The sequence below is a fragment of the Tauraco erythrolophus genome, chromosome 7, assembly GCF_009769465.1.
Source record: "Tauraco erythrolophus isolate bTauEry1 chromosome 7, bTauEry1.pri, whole genome shotgun sequence".
Taxonomy (NCBI): Eukaryota; Metazoa; Chordata; class Aves; order Musophagiformes; family Musophagidae; genus Tauraco; species Tauraco erythrolophus.
In genome coordinates, this window is record NC_141471.1 from 1,409,885 (window position 1) to 1,434,977 (window position 25,093).

A 25,093-nucleotide genomic window follows, 5' to 3' on the forward strand; every position below is an offset into this window, starting at 1 on the left:
CTCCTGCCCCAGCCCAGTGAGCAGCAAACATGTGTTGTCCTGATCCCAATAGTCAGAAAGTAAATGATGGTTCCTGCCAGACAATCTACTATTCTGGTCCGTATCCACAGCTGGTATAAATCAGGATAGTTCCATTGAAGTTAGTGGAACTCACTGATTTATAGCAGCTGAAGAGTTGGTCCAAAGGCAGGCATTTGCTCTTCTTTCCAGCTGATGTTCCTATAGGGAGCAGTGGTAAATTGGTTGGACAATTGACCCTACGGAAATTGGGAGCAGCAATGGTAATCTCAGTGAAAATTCTTATTTTTACCTTTATTTCTGTCCTCCTCCACTTTTGCTCACAGCAACTTCCCATCAGATAAACACCCTCTCAGTCAGCCCACCGTATCCCTCTTTCTCCATATGGATACAACCCCTTCTGTTCTTCCTTCCAGTATCTTTTTGTCTTGTTTTAACCACTCAGATGTTAAGGCATGGATGGAAAAACTGACAAGCTCTATAGCTGACAAAAAATAGGAGTGAAATGGAGATTTCTTGGAAGTTCTCTCTCTGGTTTTCTTTTTTTTTTTTTCTTTTTTATCTTCTTTTGTTTTTTTTTTTCATTAACTTTTTTTTTCATTAACCTTTTTTTTCATTAACTAATTGCTGTTTGAAAATATCTGACTTTTCTTTTTATAACATGGTTATATTAAAGTACTGAAGTTGAGTAGCATATGAGCAGATGTGGTTTGGAGCTTGCTTCGTCCAACAGCTGACAATACATCTGCCGTGCTGGGGACTGAAGAAGTAAAAAAAATGAATCATCTTCTGGTTGCAAATCTTCTAAAAACACTTTTTCTCTGTTCTCTGGGGAAGACACTCAAGCTGTGGCCATCTTACAACTCTAAGGACAGCATTCCTTATTGGGAAAAGTTGCACAACTACTTTTGGTTGGAGAGAGAACATCTTTGACGTGCTCTCAACCTCTCATTTAAAGATGTCTGGAGAGTTTCCATCAATGGTTCTTTCTGAAGAGAGAATAGAAGTTTAACTCAAAGATTAATTTTATTTTTATTTTTAACAGAAAAAAAATCAAACCCTTACTTGGGGGGAGGATGTTATTCTGTTGAGAAGTCAACTGTCTGAAAACTGATCTATTTTGGCCTCAAATAGTTCAATTCAAATATCCCACAACATTATTTCATGAAAATTGTTAACTTTCCTCAGAATGAGGTGATTCACATTCTCTATAAAATCTCTTCTACTTGGTCTGAGGGGCAGTGTGGTAAATTGCAGTAAATGGAGTAAGACTGCCAGATAATCTCATCTAGGCTCCCTTTTGTATGAAAAGTTGGATCAAATGATCTTTTGAGGTCCCTTCCAACCTCAGCTGTTCTGTGATTCCAGTAAAACCAGACAGACAGACTTATCAAGGAGCAGAGAATCAAAAGGCACTGTGGCAGTACTCCTAGATTTGAACAATTCAGGTGTTGGCCAGAATATTTTGTTTACATTTATATTCTGTTTTTCTGGTTCTTCATTTTTTTTCCATGGGAAATGTCTTGATGATCTCTATTCTCTTTGAAGATTGTCCCGGTCCTTGTCTCAGGAGAAACTTATCATACCCTGATGGTCAAGAGAATTTTTGAAAATTCACAGCTAGCCCAGCCTCTCATGTAGGACTCTAGGGTGACTCTGGAACAGCTTTTTTGGCACTCAGATCTGCAGCTAACATCTGTTGTGAGCATGACTGAAACATTGAAGAGCACTCCCCCTGTCTCGTCCCCCACCTCCCCGCCCTTCAAAACCTATTAATAGGAAGAAGGATTTTTGGTCAGGGTTTTTTTTTTGCAGCTGCTGGGACTCTAGGGATCCTCATGGAAGAGATGAATGGGGGATTTAGGGCAAGATTAGCTGCATTGATTTGGCTGTTTGCAGAAGGATTTACAGGGCATTGGAGTATCTTTAATCCGTGGAACTGATCCAAGACATCCACCCAGCAGTGGTTAGCCAGCCCTGCAGGTACTTAAAACTCATAACGTGCCTCCCTGTTTTGCCTTGACATTGTATATTTAAATAAAAATAAGCATATGTATATACAGTAATCCCATACATAGGGCAGTTGCCTGTCATCTACACTACGTTGTGACAAAAAACCAAAGTGAAGAATCACCTAAAAGGGCCAATTTGTTACGGTATTTTGAGTTTTGGCAGGTCTACACAAACAAACTGAACAGAAGTCAGGAGGGAACGTGCCATGGGTCTAGGAGAGCAACAGGCAACTAGGAGACTGAATGAAAACCCAAAGCATCTCACTGGGATTTTTTGGCGTTTCCAGAAGCCTCGTGTCGAAGCAGAACTGACAACTTACAAAAAGTGTCAGGATGCTGCAACTATTTTGATTTTGACAGAACCACAAAAGATCTTCTTATGCCCCAACATAAGAAGGACATGGACCAGTTGGAGAGGGTCCAGAGGAGGGCCACGAAGATGATAAGAGGGCTGGAGCACCTTTCCTAGGAGGACAGGCTGAAAGAGTTGGGGCTGTTCAGCCTGGAGAAGAGGAGGCTCCGGGATGACCTTATAGCAGTCTTCCAGTACCTCAAGGGGGCCTACAGGAAAGATGGGGAGAGGCTGTTCAGGAGGGCCTGTTGTGATAGGACAAGGGGTAATGGTTTTAAAATAGAGGGAGGTAGATTCAGATTGGATATTAGGAAAAAATTTTTTACCATGAGAGTTGTAGAACACTGGAACAGGTTGCCCAGAGAGGTGGTGGATGCTCCATCCCTGGAGACGTTCAAGGCCAGGTTGGATGAGGCCCTGAGCAACCTGATCTAGTTGGAGATATCCCTGTTCCTTGCAGGGGGGTTGGACTAGATGACCTTTGAAGGTCCCTTCCAGCCCTAACCATTCTATGATTCTATGATCTTTTCTGTGAACATTCCTTATCATGAATATATAAAAAAAACCCATATCATGACAATCTTTGTGTACAGACAGTATGACTGCTGAATTTTGGCTGAGAATCAGACTGGCGTGAGCTCTCAGCCACCTTTCTGGGTCATCTGTGCTGTTGTTTCTCTAATATCTTTTTATTAGAGAGCATGTGAAGAGAGGGGAAGAAAAACCCTCACCAACAAACCCCACAACCATGGCTGATTTGTGGAATTCAGAAGAAAAAGTGAAATATGACTCTACTAGTTATTATGGTCTCTTCTTATCTCGTAGAGGTGGAGGTGACAAGATCCCAAGGTGCTGTTGAGCTGCTGCTGGCATCTTAATTGCCTGATATTTTCCAGTGCTGTTTTCAGTTCAGGAATAAGATCTGGTGGCTTTTTCAAATGTTGTGTAAAACACATTCATGTGCTTAGGCTGGTGCCTGCTCAGATGCTGTCCTTGTGGTTACGGGTGCTCTCAGAGCGCACACTAATTTTCACTGCAGTTCTTCTGCTTTCAATTAGCAGAACCTGGAATTTCCTGGGTCTGTGCTGGCTCCTGCAGTGTCAATAGAGAAGTCTGCAGTGGGGGAACGTGATGAAATTGCTCCCTGGCATTTCTTCAGGTCAGCAGGAAGCTTTTACAATTCTCCAGCCATGACTCATTTCGATGCAAAAATCAACGTAGAAAAACTTTTTGCAGGGCATGAAAACAATGCATGATTTCAGTTATTTCTTTGCAGAAATATCTACAGGTTGCAAGGTTTGCAGAGATTGCTTATTCTCATCAGCAGGGTACATCAGATACTTTCCACACTTAATTCTTGTTTGCCCTGGACAGAAAATGGGCAAATGAGAAGTAGAAAAACCTCTACTCTGGGACTTTGTAACATAAAGGAAAACTCAAAAGATGGAACTCAGCCCAGGTAGGGTTCACCTCACTGAATTTAGGTGTCTACAATGTAAATATGTGAACTGTGTAGCTCCCATCCCAGTCAACAGAGATCTAGTCCATATATTCAGTGAGGGTGATGCATCTCTTTTCACTGTTCATATCTATGGCTTCACTCCGTTGCTTGAATGCAAATATCTGGTGTCTTTTGAGATGTCTCTGCCTGCAACAGCCTCTCCAGAACTATGTGGATGTCCTGTAGTTTAATGAGGGGATGGGATCCATTTGCCTATGTTAGAGTTTCTAGAGCCATTTCTGGTATTCTGAGAGGTGTATGGGGTTGGTAGGTGAGCAGTTATGGCACAGACCCTATGGGAGACTGAGACTCTTCTGCAACAGCAGCTGATGACCATGTGGGCTCATCTGGTGCATCTCTGTTGCATCTCCAATGGAAATGAATTCCACCCTATAAACCAAGGACTAAATGTAGGTTTCTACCTTAGGGAACTGCTCCCCTGGGTGCACTGATTGTAATGAGTAGATCAATATGTTGAGAAGTTGGTGCCAGAAGCTTCTTCTCCAGGTGAATGTGCAAATGTGGAACTGATGGGCTCCATCAGAGTGGATCCATGGCTGTGGTGAATTGGGCTGGAGTCTGGTCTGGCCAGAGCGACCAGACAGATCTTTGCACCATTCCTTATGGAGACACATCCCTTGTCTACTACCAGCTCTGTGGAGGGGACCAGAATCGAGTTTCATTCATTCATAGATTCATTCATAGATTTCTAGGTTGGAAAAGACCTTAGAGATCATCGAGTCCAACCATCCCTAATCCCCATTAAACCATATCCCTAAGTAGCTCATCCACCCTATTCTTAAACACATCCAGGGATGGGGACTCAACCACCTCCCTGGGCAGCCTATTCCAGTGGCTGACAACCCTTTCAGAGAAGAAATACTTCCCAACATCCAACCTGAATCTCCCCTGACTAAGCTTATACCCATTTCCTCTTGTTCTATCACCCAACACTAACGTAAAGAGCCCTTCCCCTACCTCCCCACCATCTTTTCTCAAGTATTTGTAGGCTGTAATCAGGTCTCCCCTCAGCCTCCTCTTTCCTGGAAGGTGACAGGCTGCAGGTAAATATGCAATTCTCCAGGCTGTTCCTGAAACACCAAGACATGAGAATGCCTTGCCAGCTTGGTCAGGAGCAGCTCATGGCTCCTGCTATAGACAATGTTCCTGAAGTATCCTCTTTGATTAGAGGAATGAATTCTGCTTCCCGTTATCCCAAGAGCACAAATTACCATTACTGCAGTAATCACGCTGTTGCAGTGATGCATTTATTGCTACTGCTGTGGCACTGCCTCAGACCTGGAGATGGGATGTGCTGCGATTTGGGAGCAGGATAAAGCACAAGCACTCTCCCAGCAAAGCCAACCAGGGAGCTGAGGAGTACAGAGAGGCAGGCACTGGGAAGTCAAGCTGACAGTGGTGTCGGGAAAAGTGGGTCCCAAAGGAATTTGAATGGTTGGTTATCAGGCTGACATTGTAAGTAAAACAAAGAGATCTATAATTCAACTGGTATTTGTTTGAAATGCCAGCATAGATCTCCTTTTCAAATAAACTGTGATTTGGTGGGTGGCTGTCTTGTTACAAGGAATGATGTTTTTTTTAAAAAAAAAAAAAAAATCTAGGTAATGTGGAAGCAACCGCATCTGAGAGAGTGAACTCCTGATTTAGAAAAACGACATAAGCAAACGCAAATCTGAAAATTGTTAACCTCATTTTGCTTTGCAGGGGGGTTGTTTAAATCAAAGTAAGGCTGAGATTAGATTTGAAGCTTTTCTAGCTTCAAATGGATACCCTTATCTTAGTTATTTTAATAGGAACTTGGCATTCAAGTCCCTAAATGGTCTGGAAAATCTCAGCGATGAGGATGTACTTACAGACACTCAGTGCTATCCCAGATGGGGGGGGGATTGGGGGGGGGGTGGTGTTTCCCAGCTAGTTAGATACCTTCTACTATAAGCAATACTGGTTCTTTGCACCTTCCCAGGAGAAGACCAACGTGTGATCCGGGACATGAATTCTCCCTTGCACCAGTTGATGTGTTGATGTTAAAATTCCCATATAGCCGCATCCTCACGTCTAAATATAAATCTGTGCTTGTCTTTTTGTCTTTTAATGAACCGTGGCACCACGAAGGCCAGGGGTGTCATCCAGCCTGAAAGAGAGATGTTCTACAGCAAGTGAGCTGGGGAGGTAAGTGTCAGCACAGCCCTGGGGAGGATAAAACTCAACAATGGGACCTGGGTTGTAACCCGACCTCTCCCTTGCACACGTACATGCGTGGACACCAAAAATGTTTGACCCAGTGCCAGCCTCAGCCCTAAAATCCCCAAACTCTCTTTCCATTTAAGTGCTAATTCGTAACAATGCCCTATCCCATGGCTTTAAAATAGCCGGGTAGATGTCTTGTCCTTTTATAGCAGTGGCCCTATTGTAAGCTCTGGCATGTGACAGGTCTGGGGGTGACACAATGTGTGACTTCAAGAGACTGGACAGGGATAAAGACCTGTGTGAGCTGCTGATTTATCCTGCAGCAGCCACCTCTTTCCCATTTGTCTGTCTCTCTCCTTCTCTCTCTTCCTAAAGCAGCCCACCAGCAAACCAACATGCCTCCAAAGAAGCCCGAACCTAAGAAGGCTGAACCTAAGAAGGAAGAACCCAAACCAGCAGCACCTAAACCAGCAGAACCAGAACCCAAAAAAGAAGTTGAATTTAACCCAGCTTCTATCAAAGTACGTATCTTTCGACCTGGCGTGGGAGGAAGCAGGCTGGTGGTGCTTGGGTTGGTGGTGGTTCTAGTGATGGTGTGTTCAATGCTGCGAGATGACGTTCTCCAGAAGTAGCTCTTTGTTTTGTGCAGAAGGTGAGCAGCAAAGGCAATTGCCACAGATAGAGTAAGCCTGGGAGCAAAGTCACTGGGTGCTCTGCTAAAAAGAGATGCTAAAAGCTGAATCTTATTTTATCTGAGGTTGTCCAGACCTGTTTGGCCCTTCTTATCCCCAAAGTAGTAAGTTTTATTGCATGCAAACATCACTGACCTCAGTGGGAAACTTATTGTGCCTCTGCAGGCAATATTGCAGGTAGATGTCAGGAAGGCTTGACTGTACTCAGGGCTGACCACTGACCAACCGATGGCCAAGGCTCGCTTGTAGGCTTGGAGTGGGCTTGCAGCATGGATTGAACTAATTTCTCTCAGTCTGGAATGCATCACTTGGTAGACGTGACCAGCCTGGGACTTCCTTAAAGTGAGCCAGTGACACCTCCTGTAGTTTTTCGGAAAAGTCCAACTGAATGGCACAGGAACTGTGTGCTTGTGTGTGTGTTTTGGAAGGTAGAGAGAAACTTGAGCAAAAATCCAGATTTCCTGAATGACCTGCTGGTTTCAGGTGCTGCCCCAAGGATTCCTCCAAAGAGCAAGAGCCTTCTCCTCCTCCTTCTCCTTTAGAGAAGTCTCTGCTGGAAAGAGTCGCTGGTGATCTCAGCAGGCTTTGCTCAAACATGGAACAACAAGATTGTGTTTCCATGGCTATTTCAGAAGTAGCTTTTGAGAGAATTTGGGTTTGCTACTCTAATCCTGAGCTGCCTAACTGGCATCACCTTGCCCTTTCAGTGAACCACTCCATTGACTGGGCACTGCCAATATTTAGGAAACACTGAAGATTTTAAAGCTGTGAAGTAGTTAATTCCAGTGAAATGATGCTGAAGGTCTGTTTCCCTTTCATACTCTTTTTTTTCCATGGGAATTGACCCTTAAATATATATATGTATTTTCAGATATATGAGAGCAACTCCTTTATTTCAAAAAAGGTTTGTCTCAGAGAATGATGAGGCAGAAATCATATATTCCTATGGAAATGACCACGGAATAGATTATCAAAGTGTGACTTCTTGACTTATAAAAATGCAGTAAGCAAACAAAGATCTAAAAATAGTTGCCTTTTGCTCCTTCTGCACCACACACATTTGCAGGCAACATCAGAGACCCCCTGCATGCATCTTTAGGAACAGCTTTCCTATATTGTTTGCACAGTAGACACCCCATGACAGACAGACACTGCAAGATATAGCAGGATTTTTTTGCAATTTTTTTGAGAATTGTCCTTTGGGAAAAGGCATTGCCCTTGGGGAAAAGAAGAGGAGCTTTGCAGCATCTCACAGATTTCTTTCTGCCGAGGCTTTGGGCCAGGCAATGATTGGGTGTAAATCAACATTATTTTGTTGATTAGCTTGGCAGCCAGATTTTTTCCTGTTTGTTACAAGAAATTGAGCAACCAACAGGGAGTCCTAGTGGTCCCCTGTGTTTCTGGTGGGCCAGGGGACATGAGATGAGACTAGATAAAGCCAAGGAGGAAAAGAGACAGCTCAGCTGCCATCCATGGGACCAGCTTCTCGGAGCTGACATGAGGAGTTTAGCTCAAAAGTCAAGTTCCCCCCTCAGAAACTAAGAAACTACATGAAAAAGGGAATATGTTACTCTGCCTCTTCAGCATGTCTGGTGAGCACACTGTAGCAGGTCCCACCAGTGGCTTATAAATCCCAGGCTGCTGAAACCCTTTGTTTCTTCAACAGGAGACTGATTCCTGCAGTGGGGGATTTCTAACGAAGGAACCACTGAAAGTGGGTTTGTCCTGCTTGGAATCATGAAGACTTTGCAAATCTTTCAGTTTAAATACTGATTTAAAAAAAAAAAAAAAAGTGTCCATTTGTAATAATATTTAATCCTTTCAGTGAAAATCAAAGTAACCATTTCACATATCAAGAAAAAGTTGGATTACAAGGAATTCAGTTTTGGGCTAGTTTTTAGAGTAGTGACACCATAGTGCCGTGCTCTGAGCAGGACTTCTACCATGACCTTGGGCAACTGGTACGTGGTAGGATCCATCTCTCTGCTAATGCCTCTGTACTTGACATTCCTGCATTGTAAAAGGAGGAGGAGACAATTGTAATAACTCTTCTGAGAGGGCACAGATACCTTCAGCAGGGATACCATGACATCATGACATTATTCAGCCAGATACAATGACATTGTGGTATGAAGGGCAGCTAAGTCCAGTAGAGAGTTGAGTTGTAACTAAAAAAAAATTACAAAAAAACAAGCCTCAAACTGGTACCGCTCAGAAAACAGTCATGCATCTCTGCAGTCACCACTATTTCAAAATCATCAAATATGTTTCCATCCAAATATGATTTGAAAGCGATTCATTTCTACATTTTTCTTAAACTTACTCACTCTGCAGAATTATTCATGAAAATTCTTCGTTTTCGCTCCAGTGCAATTTGCAATTATGGATTCTTATCATGTTTTTTTAAAGTGCCAACTAAAAAAATAAGTAAATCCAGTACTCCTGCAATAACATCTCTTCATTTTTGCAGAGACCATTCCATTATCTACTATGTACAGAATTGGACTAAAGAAAGCACTGGTAGATGCATGGTTTGGGTCTGGGTTGTTTTTTTTTTTCAAACACTCATACCAAAGGGGGATGATATTCTCTAGAGAAGTTTTCCTGGAAATTTTTCAATGAAATGTTTTTCATCAAAAATACTTTTGTCAAAATTGAAGCTATTTGTCCACAAAGGGCTGAGTCTGGCAAATATACGGCTTCCTGTTCCATAAACCTAACTCTGGTGGAGCTCAGACCATCTGGTGTAGATCAGAATACCTCCCCAGATCATTGTACAACATTTGAAAAAAAAGCTTTAATGAGTTTTGAAATTCTCCAAACATCTCATTTCTGCATTCCAGGATGAAACTGGTTCTTGTTTTCGTGCAGAAGATAATCTATAGTTAAAGAAAGGCAAGGAAAACAAACTTATATTGAAACAAAATGTTAAAAATGATCAAAATGCATTGATGGAAATGCCTCAAATTGTCAACATTTATTCTCAGACCTTATTACACAATTTTGTATTTGGAATTTTTAATCTTTGGTTTTTTTAGACACTAAAGATTCTCAAAACTAAAATATTTGTGTGGAAGGGAAAAGTACTCGTTGTTTCATTGTTCTTTACTGTTATTCTCTGCTCTCATGATAATGGTCTGATAGCCTGATCTTTCACTCCAGCATCGTTAGGTTTTCCAGTTGTCTTTCTCTTGCTGCTTCATGGTCTCAATCTGTATTGGGTCTGTATTGGGATGTCAGTAGCCTAAATATGAGATACATCCCCTTAAGTAAATGCAGTTATTCTAAAGTCTTAAAATTACTCACATATATATTCCTATAGGATTTGATCCAATACTTAGAAACTTTCAGAGTAGATTGGGTGTGATTTGCAATTCATAGAGAAAATATTTTGGGTTTTTTTTGTTTCTTTACTTTTTTGTAAGAGCTTGGCTGAGCCCACGAGGAAGTCTTTTTTTAGGGAAGTGTTTCTCTAGAATGGCCCCTGAACCTCTTTACTTTGGGGACCAGCTTGTCCTGAAGGGATTTTGTAGCAAGAAAATTCTTTCCCATATATCTAATTTGTTTCCACCTGAATGCTGTCTTTTAGTAGGGGGGCACATTTTACCAGAAATGTATTCTGCTCTCCTGAAAAATAGTAAGGCTGATGCAAAGCAGGATTCATCTTTTGTTTTTATGGATATAGAAAGCAGGACTGGCTCATTTAGCTTTAACTGTTGGAAAGCTGATCATTGATCTTAAACAGATCATCTATAATGAGCAGAGAGAAACTCTCTAGACGTTTACCCTTTGCAGTAGTGCTAAACACCTATATTGGGATAGACTACATCACCCTTGGGAGATGCTGTTGACAGAAGGAGATGAGACAGGTATTTGGGTGCCAACACTTCAGCTAAAGTTAGCTGAGATGACGCGTGCTCAAAGCCCAGTGAGGCCTGGGTGCAAAAAGGCCACGCAGAGACAGCTGGTGTATGTGAGGACCTGGAAGGGACACGGCTTACCATATAGAGTTATCCTTAATATCCACGTTTTCCTTTGTCACCATTTGATATGCTTATTGTAGCAGCATGCAGTAATACAGGTGCCTGGGGAAGAAGCAGTCATCGTTTATTTTTGTGGAGTACTGTGATCTTGAAGCCCTGTGAAACCTGTTCTCCTTAAAAAGCCCAGCAGGCTTCTGAACATCTGCAGGGATGCTAAAAAAAAAAAAAAAAATAAATAAAAGCTTCTTCCTTTTTTCTGCAAGAAAAGATGTAAGAGCATCTGGGATAGGAGCAGCCACGAGGGAAATACGGGGGCATCATGCACCACCAGTAAGGGTGAGATGCTGCCAGACTTGTCTGTTCAGCTCCAAAGCACCGAGCAAGCATGTGATGGCAGGGCTGGAGCCACGCAGACGTGTAGGGGTGCGTGATGAGCCTCCGCCGAAGCGCGAAGCGTCGATGGTGGAGGGATTGAAGGGGTGAACATCTTCATCATGATGAAGAGTTGGTGAAGCAGGGCTGAGCAGAAGGTGGCTGAAGTTTGGAGAAGGCAAGTAAATATCTCTTGGGAAAGATGGATTGATTTTCATGGGGAAAAATCCCATTTCAACAAGAAATAGCCTGCTAGGTGAGCTTGTCAGAGCAGTTTTTGGTGCCTTGTTGAAGAATTTTTTCTAGGTTGAAGTGGCTGAAATGATTATTTCAGAGTGAGCGTGGACGTGGGAGAAATGTATATGAGTTAATAGTGGACATAACAGTCAGAAGGGCTTGAATGGGGGAATGAAAAAGCAGGAATAACTTTGTGGATAAAAAGGATGTTATTTGTTAGGTAAATGTTGAGTTAGAGTGCATGAGGGAAAAACTGCTGTTAAAAAATATATATATTTTATAAATATAAATATATATAAATATATATATATTTGACCTTATAGTGGTCTTCCAGTACCTCAAGGGGGCCTACAAGAAAGATGGGGAGAGGCTGTTCAGGAGGGCCAGTTGTGATAGGACAAGGGGTAATGGTTTTGAAATAGAGGGAGGTAGATTCAGGTTGGATATTAGGAAAAAATTTTTTACCATGAGAGTGGTAGAACTCTGGAACAGGTTGCCCAGAGAGGTGGTGGATGCTCCATCCCTGGAGACGTTCAAGGCCAGGTTGGACGAGGCCCTGAGCAACCTGATCTAGTTGGAGATATCCCTGTTCCTTGCAGGGGGGTTGGACTAGATGACCTTTGAAGGTCCCTTCCAGCCCTAACCATTCTATGATTCTATGATTCTATGATATTTATAACAGTGGCTCTGTTAAATATGTGGCTCTATTAAAGAAATTCAGTTTATGGGAGTGAGGGATGTGTGTACAAGAGAGGGCGAAGCAGCATGTGACACCTTTGTGCCTTTGTGTCTGAAGAGGCACGTGTGTGAGATGAAGGTTTTGGAGGAGTTTGTATGTGCAATCAGCAGCCGTGGGGTATGTGCCCTGATTTCTTGAAGTTTTGTAGCTGCGTGAGGGGTTTTCAATGTGCCCCTTGCTCAGAGAGAGGAATGTAGCCACAACCCTGACTTCTGCAAGAAGAGAGGGGAGAGAGTGTGGAGGGATGTGTGGAGGGGTGAAGATTTTCGCCTACAAAAACCTACAAACCCTTTTTCTCATTTTTTTGTGAATAAGAAATTGATGTGTTGGCCCACTTGAGAGAGATTTTGAGTGTGCAAAAGAAGTATTCTATGCAGATGTGGCCAGCATCGGCCAGCAGGGCAAGGGAGGGGATTCTGCCCCTCTGCTCTGCTCCTGTGAGACCCCCCTGCAGTGCTGCCTTCAGCTCTGGGGTCCCCAAGAAAAGAAGGATAAGGAGCTGTTAGAACAGGTCCAGAGGAGGCCATGAAGATGATCTGAGGGCTGGAGCACCTCTGTCATGGAGACAGGCTGAGACAGTTGGGGCTGTTCAGCGTGGAGAATGGAAGGCTCTGGGAAGACCTTCTGGCAGCCTCCAGTGCCTAAAGGGGCTACAAGAAAGATGGGGACAGACTTTTTAGTAGGGCCTGATGGTATAAGACAAGGAACAATGGCTTTAAACTAAAAGGGGTCAGAATTAGATTAGATCCAAGGAAGAAATTCTCAACTCTGAGAGTGGTGAGGCACTGGAAGAGGTTTCCCAGAGAAATTGAGGCTGCCCCATCCTTGGAAGTGTTCAAGGCCAGGTTGGATGAGGCTTTGAGCAGCCTGGTCTAGTGGAATGTGTCTTTGCCGATGGGAGGGGGGGTTGGAACTAGATGATCTTTTAAGGTTCTTTCCGACTCAAACCATTCTGTGATTCTATGTGTGAGGGAAACAGGGCATGAGCTCATGGGCTCACATCTCTTCTGGTATGTGAGGTAAACTTCTAGCTGGCTGGTGGCAGCACTGTAAGGTTCTTTACAACATGGACCTGTGGAATGCATGACACAACAGGGATTGTGTAGGAAAGAGGGAGGCTTTTCTTGCCATTTGCTGGGCAAAGTTAGGACATCCCAATTCGGGCATGATTTGACTCTCAGCATGTTGAATAACCCTCCTGGTGCGGAGACAACAGGAGCAGGTTTCTTCGAGGCAATCTATTGCGACACCAATCTGTTTCACTCCTACTTTACATCAGGAAAGCACAGCTATGTCAAGAGTGCATCAGCTAGAAGGTAGTACGGAGCCATCCCTGAGCCACCCACACAGGGCAGCATGGGCATTTCTTTCAGCCTCTGAGTAGATAATGACTTCAGACATACTGAAGGCATCCAAAGTACCAAGGGCTCCTCTGATTCAGAAGAAAGCCTGTCTTGATATCCCATGCAGTGCACACATATCATATCCAGCTTTGCAGAAGAAATCATGTTATGTTTTAATAAGATGTGGAGAGAATGAAGGTCTTTGACCATTTTGAAACATTTCAAGATGTTTGACCTCATTGAGAGTTTGGCCAAGTCTTCCTTGAGAATGACATGGGAACTCTTTACATGTGTATGCCTGAGCCTCCAAGATCAGGCATCAAGACAGCTGAAAGTGGCCACCATATGTGTTCAACCTCTCAACACCTTCTCATCTTTCTTTCTCCAAACTCTTTTCCCCTTGGTTTCATTCCTTCCAGGTGCTACACATTCCCATTGTCATCACCATTATTATTATTGGCCTACAGTGAATCTCAGCAGGAATAGTTTTAGAGAGCAATTTCCCTCTTGTGCTCACATATTTGAAGGTTTCTGAAGTGGGCAGGCACCTGCCAGATTAAACCGAGCCCATGCTGGGCCTCGTTCTCTCTCACTGGTTTCCTCCTGAGCCTTTCAAGCCCAGAGAAATCTGAGTCATGAGTCTTGAGGAGGCCCCAGGCAAAAATGACTAAAAGTTTAGCAAAACAAGAGACCCCATTGGAAGCTCATGGGAGTCAGTAGGAAATTTTTCCTTTTGCATTTCATGGGATTTGCCTCTGATTCATCATTCTTGCTATGGACCAGTGCTCTGGCAAGGTGTGAGAACTTTTGTAAACTTTTGCAAGCTTATTGTGATTTGTTTGTAATTTAGTGAGCGAGAAATGCCTCTTAGGTATGTGCTCAAAAATTGCATTCATCTGGCAAAATATCTTCAGATGCATCGAGACAACTTCCTTTTCAGCAGAATAATGATACAAACTCCTGTAACTCCAGAGGAAGATGTGGAGTGGATGAAAGTGGAGAAAATCCAGCCTGGCTTCTAGGGCAGGAACCTGGACCTTTAGCTTAGATGAGAAGATTATCTCAGCTGGTTGTAGGGAAGAAATAGGAGCTCATCCCTGAAACATTTGGCTGCACAAGTTCAAGTTACCATCATCTCAAGTATAAGGTCTTAATAGACAATCCAGATAAGTGCAAAGGGTCACTGGAGGTTTGGATTGCATCATTAAAAAGTTTCCATGACTAATTGACACGTGACCCACTGCCCTTTTGCACTAGAAAGCTAATGAACCAAAGTGCCCCGATTCCCTTGGGATGGGCACAGGAAAAGAAGCAGAAAAGAATAAAATAGAGTCATAGAATCATAGAAGCATAGAAGCATAGAATGGTTAGGGTTGGAAGGGACCTTAAAGATCATGTAGTTCCAACCCCCCTGCCATGGGCAGGGACACCCTCCACTACACCAGGTTGCCCAAAGCCTCAAAATAGGAGAAATACCATTCAATTAGAATAACCAGGATGACCAGAGTCCTCTGCCCTGCTCTGCCTGCACCAGAAATACACCAGAAATACAAGGATGAGTGAAGAAGGCCAAAGGCTCCTGCATAATCCATTAGCATTTCTCATCACTGAGTGTGGTGAGTACTTGTTTTATGGAGCTTAAGGCTCTTTAATCACCTAATCTGACATGTTATGTGCAGATTTTGATGCTGATGAGCTCTACTGAGCCCAAAGATTTTGGTTAAGGAAAAGCATTTTGGGCCTGATGAGAAAAGAAGAAAGAAAAAAAAGAAAGAAAACAAGGAAAAAAAGTTGGAATCACCTGCTGTATTTCAGGTGTCTACAAGTTAGATATTCAAGGCTGATCTAGTCTCTTCAGGCTCCCATTACAGTTGCTAAAGAGAAACAGGCACTTCAGAAGTTCATTCATTTCACCCAAAGATCATCATCTAGGGGAGACTGAATGAGGTGGTGGTAGAGAAGAGGACTCACTGAAGTGTAGGGACACCTGAGCCATGATGTGGATGCAGTGAAGAGCCCTGGCAGCTCTTTTTCATGTCCCAGCTAATGAGAACTGCAAATAGTTGGTGGTCACCGGTAGAGCATTGCCAGACCTGGACAGTGCCTGGATGTAAGCCAGTAGAACTAACTGGTTTGTATGACACTGTATAGCTCCTCTGGTTTGGATTTCTACCAGTTTGGGGATTTTTTCCACAGTATAGGCATTAGCTGCTGAATATTAGCTGTTCTGCCTGACACCGTGCTCTAAGAGAAACGATGGACCTACTCCAAACTCCTGGCTCTAGGCTGACCATGGAGGAGAATAGCTCTGCAGGATCCTGAACCTGAGCAATCTCTACCATGTCCGAAAGAAAATCCCTCATCCTCCCTATCCATCACCCCCTCAAAGCTGGGGGAAACCCAACTGCAGTAGCCTGTGGTCCTTCCTAGGAGAAACCTGACCTGAGGATCTCAAGTAATAGTGGGCAGCAATTGCTCTGGGTGGGAACTGGAAGAGGATCATCCTCCTGGAGGGATCCCCCTCGCAATTCAGGACAGCTGAAGTCCGAGGTATGGCATTTTTTCCTCCATAAATGGTGCCTTTTCCTACCCTACCTCATGCCCTCGGTGCAGCAGGAGGTGCAGAGGTCTGACGTTACCCACACCGCACACACGTGTGTGGGCACGGGGAGGGGAAGCTCGGCTGGAGGATGCTGCCAGGGCTGTCAGCACGAGTGAGAGGCTGTTGTATGCATCTACCATAGGTATTTCTCAGGAGTTGGTGGCTGAGACGCGCTCCCTTGGACATAAAAATCGGATGATGGTCAAGATTATAAAGCCCCATCAGCAATTTTCTTCAGTGCTTCTGGATGGACCCCAGAGAGAAGCATGATTAAAATGCCATGCTGCCCTAACATGCTTCTAAAGGCAGCTCTGCTCTTTTATTCTCTTTTATTTATCCCTCTCCATGTCATCCTGGAAGCACAGGACGTTCCCAGCCAGGCTGGCCATTGCAGAGCAGCTTTTAATGGTGGAGAAAACACCTTTCTCCCACCTACCCTTTCCTTCAGAGCAGCTGGCTCCAGGTTGACATAAATTTGGCAGCTTGCTTGACCGAAATGAATCAGTGCCTGAAACTGTAAAGGGTATTTCATTGTTAGGAAACAACTTATAGCCTTGACCCAGTGAAATGTTTCATCGGAAAAGGGGATGCAGGATGACTCAAGTCCCCAAGGCTGGGAGCATCCCCAAAGAGATGATCCTGATGGATCATCTCTTGGCCCTGAGCAACCTGATCTAGTTGGAGATATCCCTGTGCCTTGCAGGGGGGTTGGACTAGATGACCTTTGAAGGTCCCTTCCAGCCCTAACCATTCTATGATTCTATGATCCTCAAGAGATGCAGGCCAGGATGCAGAACGGTGAAGGAATAGGAAGGCGTTGAGTGAGTGTGCATTAAAACACAGCAAAAGGGTTTTTTTTTTGTGGCATATTCCACTTATTCTTAGGGCCAAAACTGAATAGCACTGGAAATCGAAGGAGCTTTCCAAATAAATTTTCTGGGCCAACGAAAGTCTGGCTATCTTTGTGTATCTCTCTTGTTCGCAGAGCTGGGTGATGTTTCTCGTAAAAATATTTCTGGGGAAGACTTGAAAAGTGCAGTTTGGTGGTACCGGAATGTTTTGCAAATACAGACAGATTTTGCAAAGAGTTTTCAAAAAAAAAAATCAGAAAAGGATAAAGAAAATTACCTGTTTCATCTTTTAAAAATTAATTTTCTGTTTAGATTTTTTTTTTTAATCTGAAGCAGCTATTAATTTTGGAAGGTTTTTTCCTTCATATATAAAAAATACCCAGAAATTTTTAATGATTGAAATTGCTTCAATTTGGGTAAAAGAGAACATTTTGACAGATCTGGAACAATCTTTCTCCCTCATTTCCAATTAAAACTGTCATCCAGTAAAACACAAAACCCAAACCTGTTTTCATTCTTAATCGAAATGACTTTTCCCCCGAAAATTTGGAAATTGCTCAGTGGCACTGTAAAATACATAGTAGAGTGATTTTTTTTTTTTTTTTTTAAATAATTTTTCTGGGCAGTTTACCCCTCCAAGTCTTTGTTACGCAGCTGCCAAAAAATCACTTTTCTGCAATGTCTGATGTCTGTGGCACAGGGATGTACAAAACCAAAGCTGTAAAGAGCTCGGCTTGGTCTGAGGGATGTAGAGATGAAAACTGTCAAGTTTCATGCGCTCTTTTTAATTTCAAATAACTCAAAGTTGCAGAATTACTGAATCCTCAGGCCCTGGAATATTTAAAGGGAAATATGCAGCTTTCTGGGTCTGTATCTGGATTGCTGAGAGGCAGGAGCGCAGCGGGGTTTTCGGAACGTGACTTTTCTTAGTCTCTCATGGAAAGAAGATTATTTCTGTCTTAAATACCATCAACTTTATTTCCCTAATACAGAAAAAAAGGGCTGTGGCAGTGGGTAAACCCTGCCCAAGGGTAGCCCAGCTTGACCAAGACATTTGAAATCATAAAAAGTAAAATTTTCTGCAAATCTATCTAGAATTTTTTAATCTTCTGCATTTCCCCCTGCACGTTTCACGTCTTTATCTGTCTCCCCTGATATTTATACACCCCTTATCTCTGCAGTACTTCCCAGCCTGCTTTTCATTTCTGTGGGAAGCATGGGAATTGTGCAAGTTGGGCAAAGAATTGTGCGAAAGCAAAGAGCTGGTTTGTGCTGCTCTCAGCAGGACGGTTTCAACGCAGTTGTTATTTTTTTTGGTTCATTTTCTCTTTTCAGTCGTTATCTCAGGCAAACTAGGACACAAGAGGTTGTTTATTTCTGCTTTGCCACTGAATGAACTTTGCAGCTTTTCAAAAAGGGAGAGGGAGGAGGATGAGAGAATAACAAATAAGCCCTGTTTTGACAGTTTCTGGGGTTTTCAAGTGGCTCTGCATCAGGTCCTGACCTAAAAAGCCCTGAAGGCAATACATCCTGCCCTGGCAATTTATCTTCTGAGATCTCAGCCAACATGTTTGTCTGCTTCTCCAGCACGTGGTGTGGATGTGGCCTCTGTAGGCTTGTTTGCATGTCTATAGCTGTGTGTAGTGTAGGTTGTCTTTGGTTTCTAGATGGGGCAGTAAGCAACTTAGAGGTGTGGAGATCTGCTAAGGGTGTGTATATCCGAGGTTGGAAGCGAGCAAGAGCTGCCCAACCCTCAGTCTTACCATGGTCCCTCCAGCCTCCCAGCCTTGCCTTCTCTTTTTCCTCTCTCCAATCCGCCCCTTGATAAGCAGGGAGTTATTAAAAGCACACTCTGGATACGGAGCAGCTCTGTAATAAGATCTGCATTTCTCACATAGCTGCTAAACCTCAATCAATATGGTTTTAATCACCATTTATGTAACGTGCAATAACTATTAAATTTAAATTTAAATGCACAGCTCAGCGCATGCAGAAGGCCCTGGCCAAAGTGCTAACTTTTCCCAAGTTGCTGGAAAGCCGGACTGTAGAGACAGAGTATTTATTCCTCTCGTAAATCGGTTAAATCTTAACTTGGAGAAGGGGAAAAATTGTTGAGAGTAACTATAGGAGGGGTGGGGGCAGAGAGGAACAGTGGCTCTGAATAGAAACAGAAACTTTGGGTTTCCTTTCACTTTTGCAGAGACCTCAGTGTTTGGGCAGAGGTGCCTGGGTGCACTTTTCCCCCGTGCCTGTGCTGGCAGGATGGAAAAAGGCATTAGTGGGTGTTCCCTACGTGAAGCAGAACCACACAGGTCATGCTGGATGGAGACACCAGACGGAGCCAGATGATGATGTGCTGCCTTCCCTCCTGGTCCTGCACCCACCCCTTCTCAGGGGCAGGTTCCTTACCAAGCTGTCACCAAGTCCTTGCCGTGCTGGCCCAGGGCAATGCATCTCCATTTGAAAAGCATTCCCAAGTGAAAGAGCCCTTCAGCTTCACTGTTCCAGCCCCAAAGGTAACCTTGGGAGCAGTCATCTTAGGTAAAAGCCTGTCTCTGCACCTCCATACCATAGCAGCAAAATGGGGACAGCAATATTTAGAGCTCTGAGACGGGCTTTCATGAAAGGTTTTGATGTGTTGGAAGAGTAGGATTGATATAAATACCTAAAAGCTACTACAGAGAAGTTCCCCTTGGCAGCAGAAAAAGTCAAAGTGCATCTACACTGATTTTCAGGCAACGATGTGCGGTGTGTACCTGACAAAAGCAGGGTAACTAGTTAGGTCTGCACCAAGACCAGGAGCTCTTGCTGCTTCTCCACGCACATGGCTCCAGCTGAAAAGACCTGTCCTGCTTGTTGCAGAGGTTCTGGGATTTTGGGTGCCAAAGCATCCCAGCTCTTCCCAAAGCTATAATGGCTCTGAATGGTCTCAAACTATGAGACTTTCTGATGTTAGACAAGTAGTGAGCTCCTCCACCTCCATCTTCTTTCTTCCCCCCAGTCCAGGGACTGATCTGTAGCTTGGACTTTGTTGTAAGGTTTCCAAGCAGCAAAAAGATTGGTTAAAGCCCAGGTATTATTAAAAACAGCAACAACAAAGCAATGTCAAAGCATATTTCCTAACGCTATTTCATATATATACGTATAAAATGATCATATGCTGGCCAGGGTAAAGAAGTGGAAAGAAATATGGGAAAGGAAATGGATGTAATATTACTAGAGGGGCAATGCCAATATAATCTCCAGAATTCTTTTTTCCTTCTAAGCAAATTTCCTTCTTGAGTTTAATTTCATGTTTCATTATATGCATGCATCTTGCATGGCATTGTTCATTCCCCTGTCCTGTCTGCAACCTGACTCCTAAAAAAGCAGCCAGGCAGAAGAGAGACTCGACTAAATTTAAACTGAAATCATTGTGCTATGCTCAGGGTATGCGGCCCAGCTCGCCCTGATGAGATAGCTGCTTCCCAGAATCCCAACCATAGCCAGGGAACTGGGTGTTACTGCCACTAATAACAGGGATCAGGAGAGCTTTGGAGACTTTTGCTCGTCAATGCTGTTCACGTCATGGATGGATTCCCAGCAGCAGGTCAGTCAGCATAGCCCCCTCCAGTCACGCATGCACCCATGTGGATTTATCCCAGTTGAATACCTGCATCCTACTTTTCCAAAGATCTGTGCTCTGGATCCAAAAGATCACATCCTCTAGGTATAAAAGGATCTGTACAGATTTATAGTGGTCCTTTATAAACCATCATCTCTCCCTTCTGGCTGTCTCTGGCTGGCTTGGCGGTTAACGTGCGTGTGAATTGTGAATGTGAGTTGTGCATACAACGTGTATTAGGAAGAAATTCTTGATTCTGAGGGTGGTGAGGCACTGGCACAGGTTGCCCAGAGAAGTTGTGGCTGCCCCATCCCTGGCAGTGTTCCAGGCCAGGTTGGATGAGGCTTTGGGCAACCTGGTGTAGTGGAAGGTGGCAGGGGGTCATGGCAGGGGGGCTGGAACTAGAGGATCTTGAAAGTTCCTTCAAACCCAATCCATTCTGCAATTAGAAAATATATTTGAGTGTGCATTTATTTATATTCATATGTACATGTGAATCAATACACACGTATGTACAGACGTATACGTAGATAAGGAAGCATCATGCACACCCCTATGACGTTTGTCTTTACCCATATGCCTAGAGCAGGTGTAAACACGTGCTGTACCCACGCAAGGTGCCTGGATGGCCAACTCGGGGACCAGTGCCTCTCTCCCAGACCTGCAACAGGTGCAGGAGAGCTGAAACCCACAGCCCATCCCACCAGGATCGCTCCGGGAGGGAAGGTGGCGCTCAGCCCACGACCCATCCGGAGCCAACCCAGCCTCCAGCCTGCAAAAGCTGCTCTATTCCAGCAAACTTACACATCCAGAGCCCAGAATAGAAACAGTGACAAGCCATCAGTTGTGTTTTCTGGGAAGCAGCAGAACATCGCAGCCACCGGGCAGACGCGGTTGAAAAATCTCCTGCGAGAAGTCTGCTCCTGTGAACGATCTTAGGAACGCAAACCAGTTTATAACACATCCAGCCTTAAAAAAAAAAAAAGCAACAGGGAGTTAGGAAATGAAAAAAGGCATCGTTGAGACCCCAGCTGTGGTTTAGAGCAGCCTGACAATAACTGCTGAGGATGTGGCTGGGGAAAAAAAAAAAAGAAGAGAAAAAAAAAAAAAAAAAAAAAGAAGGGGGGGGAGGAGGAAAAAAGAAAAAAAAAGAGAAAATGTTGGTGAGGAAAATAGCTCAAAGTTTTCAGTGTTTGTGGTTAGAGCTGACTAGTAGGTAACAGTCACAGCCTGGCAGGGGGTAAAAACGTTCTCCCTCTTTGGTTGCAAAAAGACATCTTCCCCCCAAAATGCACTCCCCTCCGTCCAGAAATGAAACACCATCAAATGCCAGCTGCTTGGTGATGCCAGCTGCTTGGTGATGCCACGCTGCTTGGTGATGCCAGCTGCCTGGTGATGCCAGCGGCTTGGTGATGCCATGCTGCTTGGTGATGCCACGCTGCTTGGTGATGCCACGCTGCTTGGTGATGCCAGCTGCCTGGTGATGCCAGCGGCTTGGTGATGCCATGCTGCTTGGTGATGCCAGCGGCTTGGTGATGCCAGCTGCTTGGTGATGCCACGCTGCCTGGTGATGCCAGCTGCTTGGTGATGCCACGCTGCTTGGTGATGCCAGCTGCTTGGTGATGCCAGCTGCCTGGTGATGCCACGCTGCTTGGTGATGCCAGCTGCTTGGTGATGCCAGCTGCTTGGTGATGCCACGCTGCTTGGTGATGCCAGCTGCTTGGTGATGCCACGCTGCCTGGTGATGCCAGCTGCTTGGTGATGCCACGCTGCTTGGTGATGCCAGCTGCTTGGTGATGCCAGCTGCCTGGTGATGCCACGCTTCTTGGTGATGCCAGCTGCTTGGTGATGCCACGCTGCTTGGTGATGCCACACTGCTTGGTGATGCCAGCTGCTTGGTGATGCCACGCTGCCTGGTGATGCCACGCTGCCTGGTGATGCCACGCTGCTTGGTGATGCCAGCTGCTTGGTGATGCCACGCTGCTTGGTGATGCCACGCTGCTTGGTGACAACACTTTATAAACTGTGTTCTGGTTCTGGGACAAACTCGTTTTTCAGCGTCACCGTGCAGGCTCCGCTGCAAAAGGCTGGAGAAAAGCGTCACGGGGCAGAGGGCTTGTTCATGTGATCAAGTTTTGGATGGTGACACCGTTGTAAGCGGCTCGAAAAAAGCCCCAACCAAAACTCTAAAAAAGCTCCAAGTGTAGTTGTAGGAAACTTCAGATTTGGCTTCTTTCTACATAAATAAATAAATCTCTGACACAAGCGAAGGACTCCAGCAGGCTGAACCGAAAGGAAGAACTTGTGGTGGTGGCAGAGAGAGGGAAAGGGTTTCTCCTTCTTTCTTTTTTTCCATTGGAATTTGAAATTTTGATAAAAGGGCGTGATTGAAACTTTCCATCTTCTTGACCAACATCCCGAACGGGGCTTAACTTTTCAGACTTCAGCTCCCTGGTGATGCTGGGGACGGGCAGGAACATCCAGTACGGCTGCGGTTACGTGGTGGGAACAGAGCACGCTGTTTTTCAGCTCACAGTGAATAACGTCCTGCTTCGGAAAATAATTTTAAAAAAAAAAAAACAACCAAAAACAACCCCTGGAGCATGAAGCATGGCAGATATTATTTTGTGCTGGTGGATTTTCTACGGGGAAGTTTTGGCCCATTTGAAACTGGGGCTGGGTTACAGCGTGGTTATTTTGGGAGCGGCATGTGCGCTTACGCCTGCCAGCTTCGTGGAACAAAAGCAGAGCTGCCCCGTTGCCAGCGTGCTATCACGGTGACAATTTGGCAGCTTAATCCTGTTTTGGGTGTTTTTTTTTTTTTTCAAGACAGTTGCAGGGCGAGGGGTGTGACGTTTCAAAGGGGTCCAGCTACTGTTTGATTTTGCAGGAGCTGCGAGTGCTGCACAGTTTTGGACTGGATTTGCTGGGGACTGGTGGTTGGCGTCATCCCATCCCTGGCAGGGCTTGGAGTGGTGATGGCTGCAGTGCTCGTGATGGAGAAAAACGACACCTTTGGGACACAGTTGGGAGAGAGTGATGTCTGCATCACGTTGAACGGTGCAGAGCTGTGTCAAGGTGGAGGGTGTCCCTGCCCATGGCAGGGGGGTTGGAACTAGATGATCTTTAAGGTCCCTTCCAACCCAAACCATTCTATCATTCTATGATTCTAAGGTATCTCTGGGAAAACCTTAATATTTTTTACCAAGGACACTGAGGCTTTGGGCAACCTGGTGTAGTGGAGGATTTCCCTGCCCATAGCAGGGGGCTTGGAATTAGATGATCTTTGAGGACCCTTCCAACTCAAACCATTCTATGATTCTGTGATTCTATGACACTGAAGCTCTTCTACGTGTATTTCTGGGCTGCCAAAGGCTGTCAGACTAGACCTTGGAGGAAGAAAAACGTGGTAGATAGTTGTGGTGGCTGATGCTGCTGGTGAAGAAGGTACTTTGCCAAGGTATTTTCTTCCTCAGGGGACCTTGCTGTAGATGAGCAAGAGCTCATCCAAAAATGACATCCTTTGCTTCCAGATTTTTGCTTTACAAACACCTTTCTGCTACGTCTTGCCCGAGACCCATCAAACTCATTTCATTTAGGCCAACTAAATGCCTCACGTGGTCTCATTCACTACTGGCATGACTGATAAGTCCATCAGAAACCTAGAGGAGTTACACAACTGTGTCATCTGAGAGCGAAATTAGTTCAGCAAAGGGTGATTGTTTTTAGGCTTGGTGGGGGAATTAAAATATTAGAAGAAACCAGCTTTAATTTTCAGGAGGAGGGTTCAGCAACACACAAAAAAGCCACAAAAATTCTTTTTTGGCAACTGGAAGTGGATTTGTTCAGCCCAAAAAGAATTGTTTTGGTCGAGTTTGGAGTGATTTAATGAGAGGGAGTGGGATTCTTTAAGTCAATTTTGCATGAAATATGCCATTTCAATAGAAAAATATTTGAATTTAAAATAAAAAAAAAAAAAAAAAAAAAAAAGGAAAAGCTGCCAGTATTTACAAGACAAAACATTTGATTTTGGAAGTGAATGACAAAGGGAAAGGCTTATATGTCAAAATAATAACTGTAGTAATAATGATGCCTCTTTTTTTTTTTCTTACTTTGAGCTGTTTACCAAATTAAATACAGAAGTGTTTCACTCCTCCTGGGCACTTTCCAACATGTCACATCCACCAAATCTATTATCTGGTGACTAATTTTCCCTGTCCTGTTTTAGACCTTCCATCTAAAGATGATCTTGTTGCAAGGGGCACAAGTTCAATGCTGTCCCATATCTATGTGTGGAATGATGGAATCCAGCTGTCCCCATGCATGTGGATTCAGAGATGGGCTTTTTGGCTTCTTAGCGCCCACTTACCAGGAGTTTTGAGATCCTGAAGCCCCCACCAAGTGTTGCAATGTGGTCCACAAGCTGTATCCTTGGGATTCTTCCCTTCTCCATCAGAGACCCAACCCATGAGCTATTGTCTGCTCCAAGCAGACAGCACAGGCAATGTCTGACCTCTCCTACACCCCAGGCTCCCCTCCAGGATTTAACAGAGGGTATTTTTAAGGTTTTATAATTTCT

The 25,093-nt window shown here is 44.3% G+C and overlaps 1 protein-coding gene across 1 annotated transcript in view; it reads left to right on the forward strand.

The window, feature by feature from the left end:
• Window positions 1-6,486: 6,486 nt before the first annotated feature.
• Window positions 6,487-25,093, forward strand: part of MYL3 (myosin light chain 3) — a 35,164-nt gene continuing 16,557 nt past the window's right edge. The window contains exon 1 of the mRNA XM_086614378.1: window positions 6,487-6,612. Coding sequence (XP_086470504.1) covers window positions 6,487-6,612 — 126 coding nt within the window. The remainder of the gene's footprint in view (window positions 6,613-25,093) is intronic.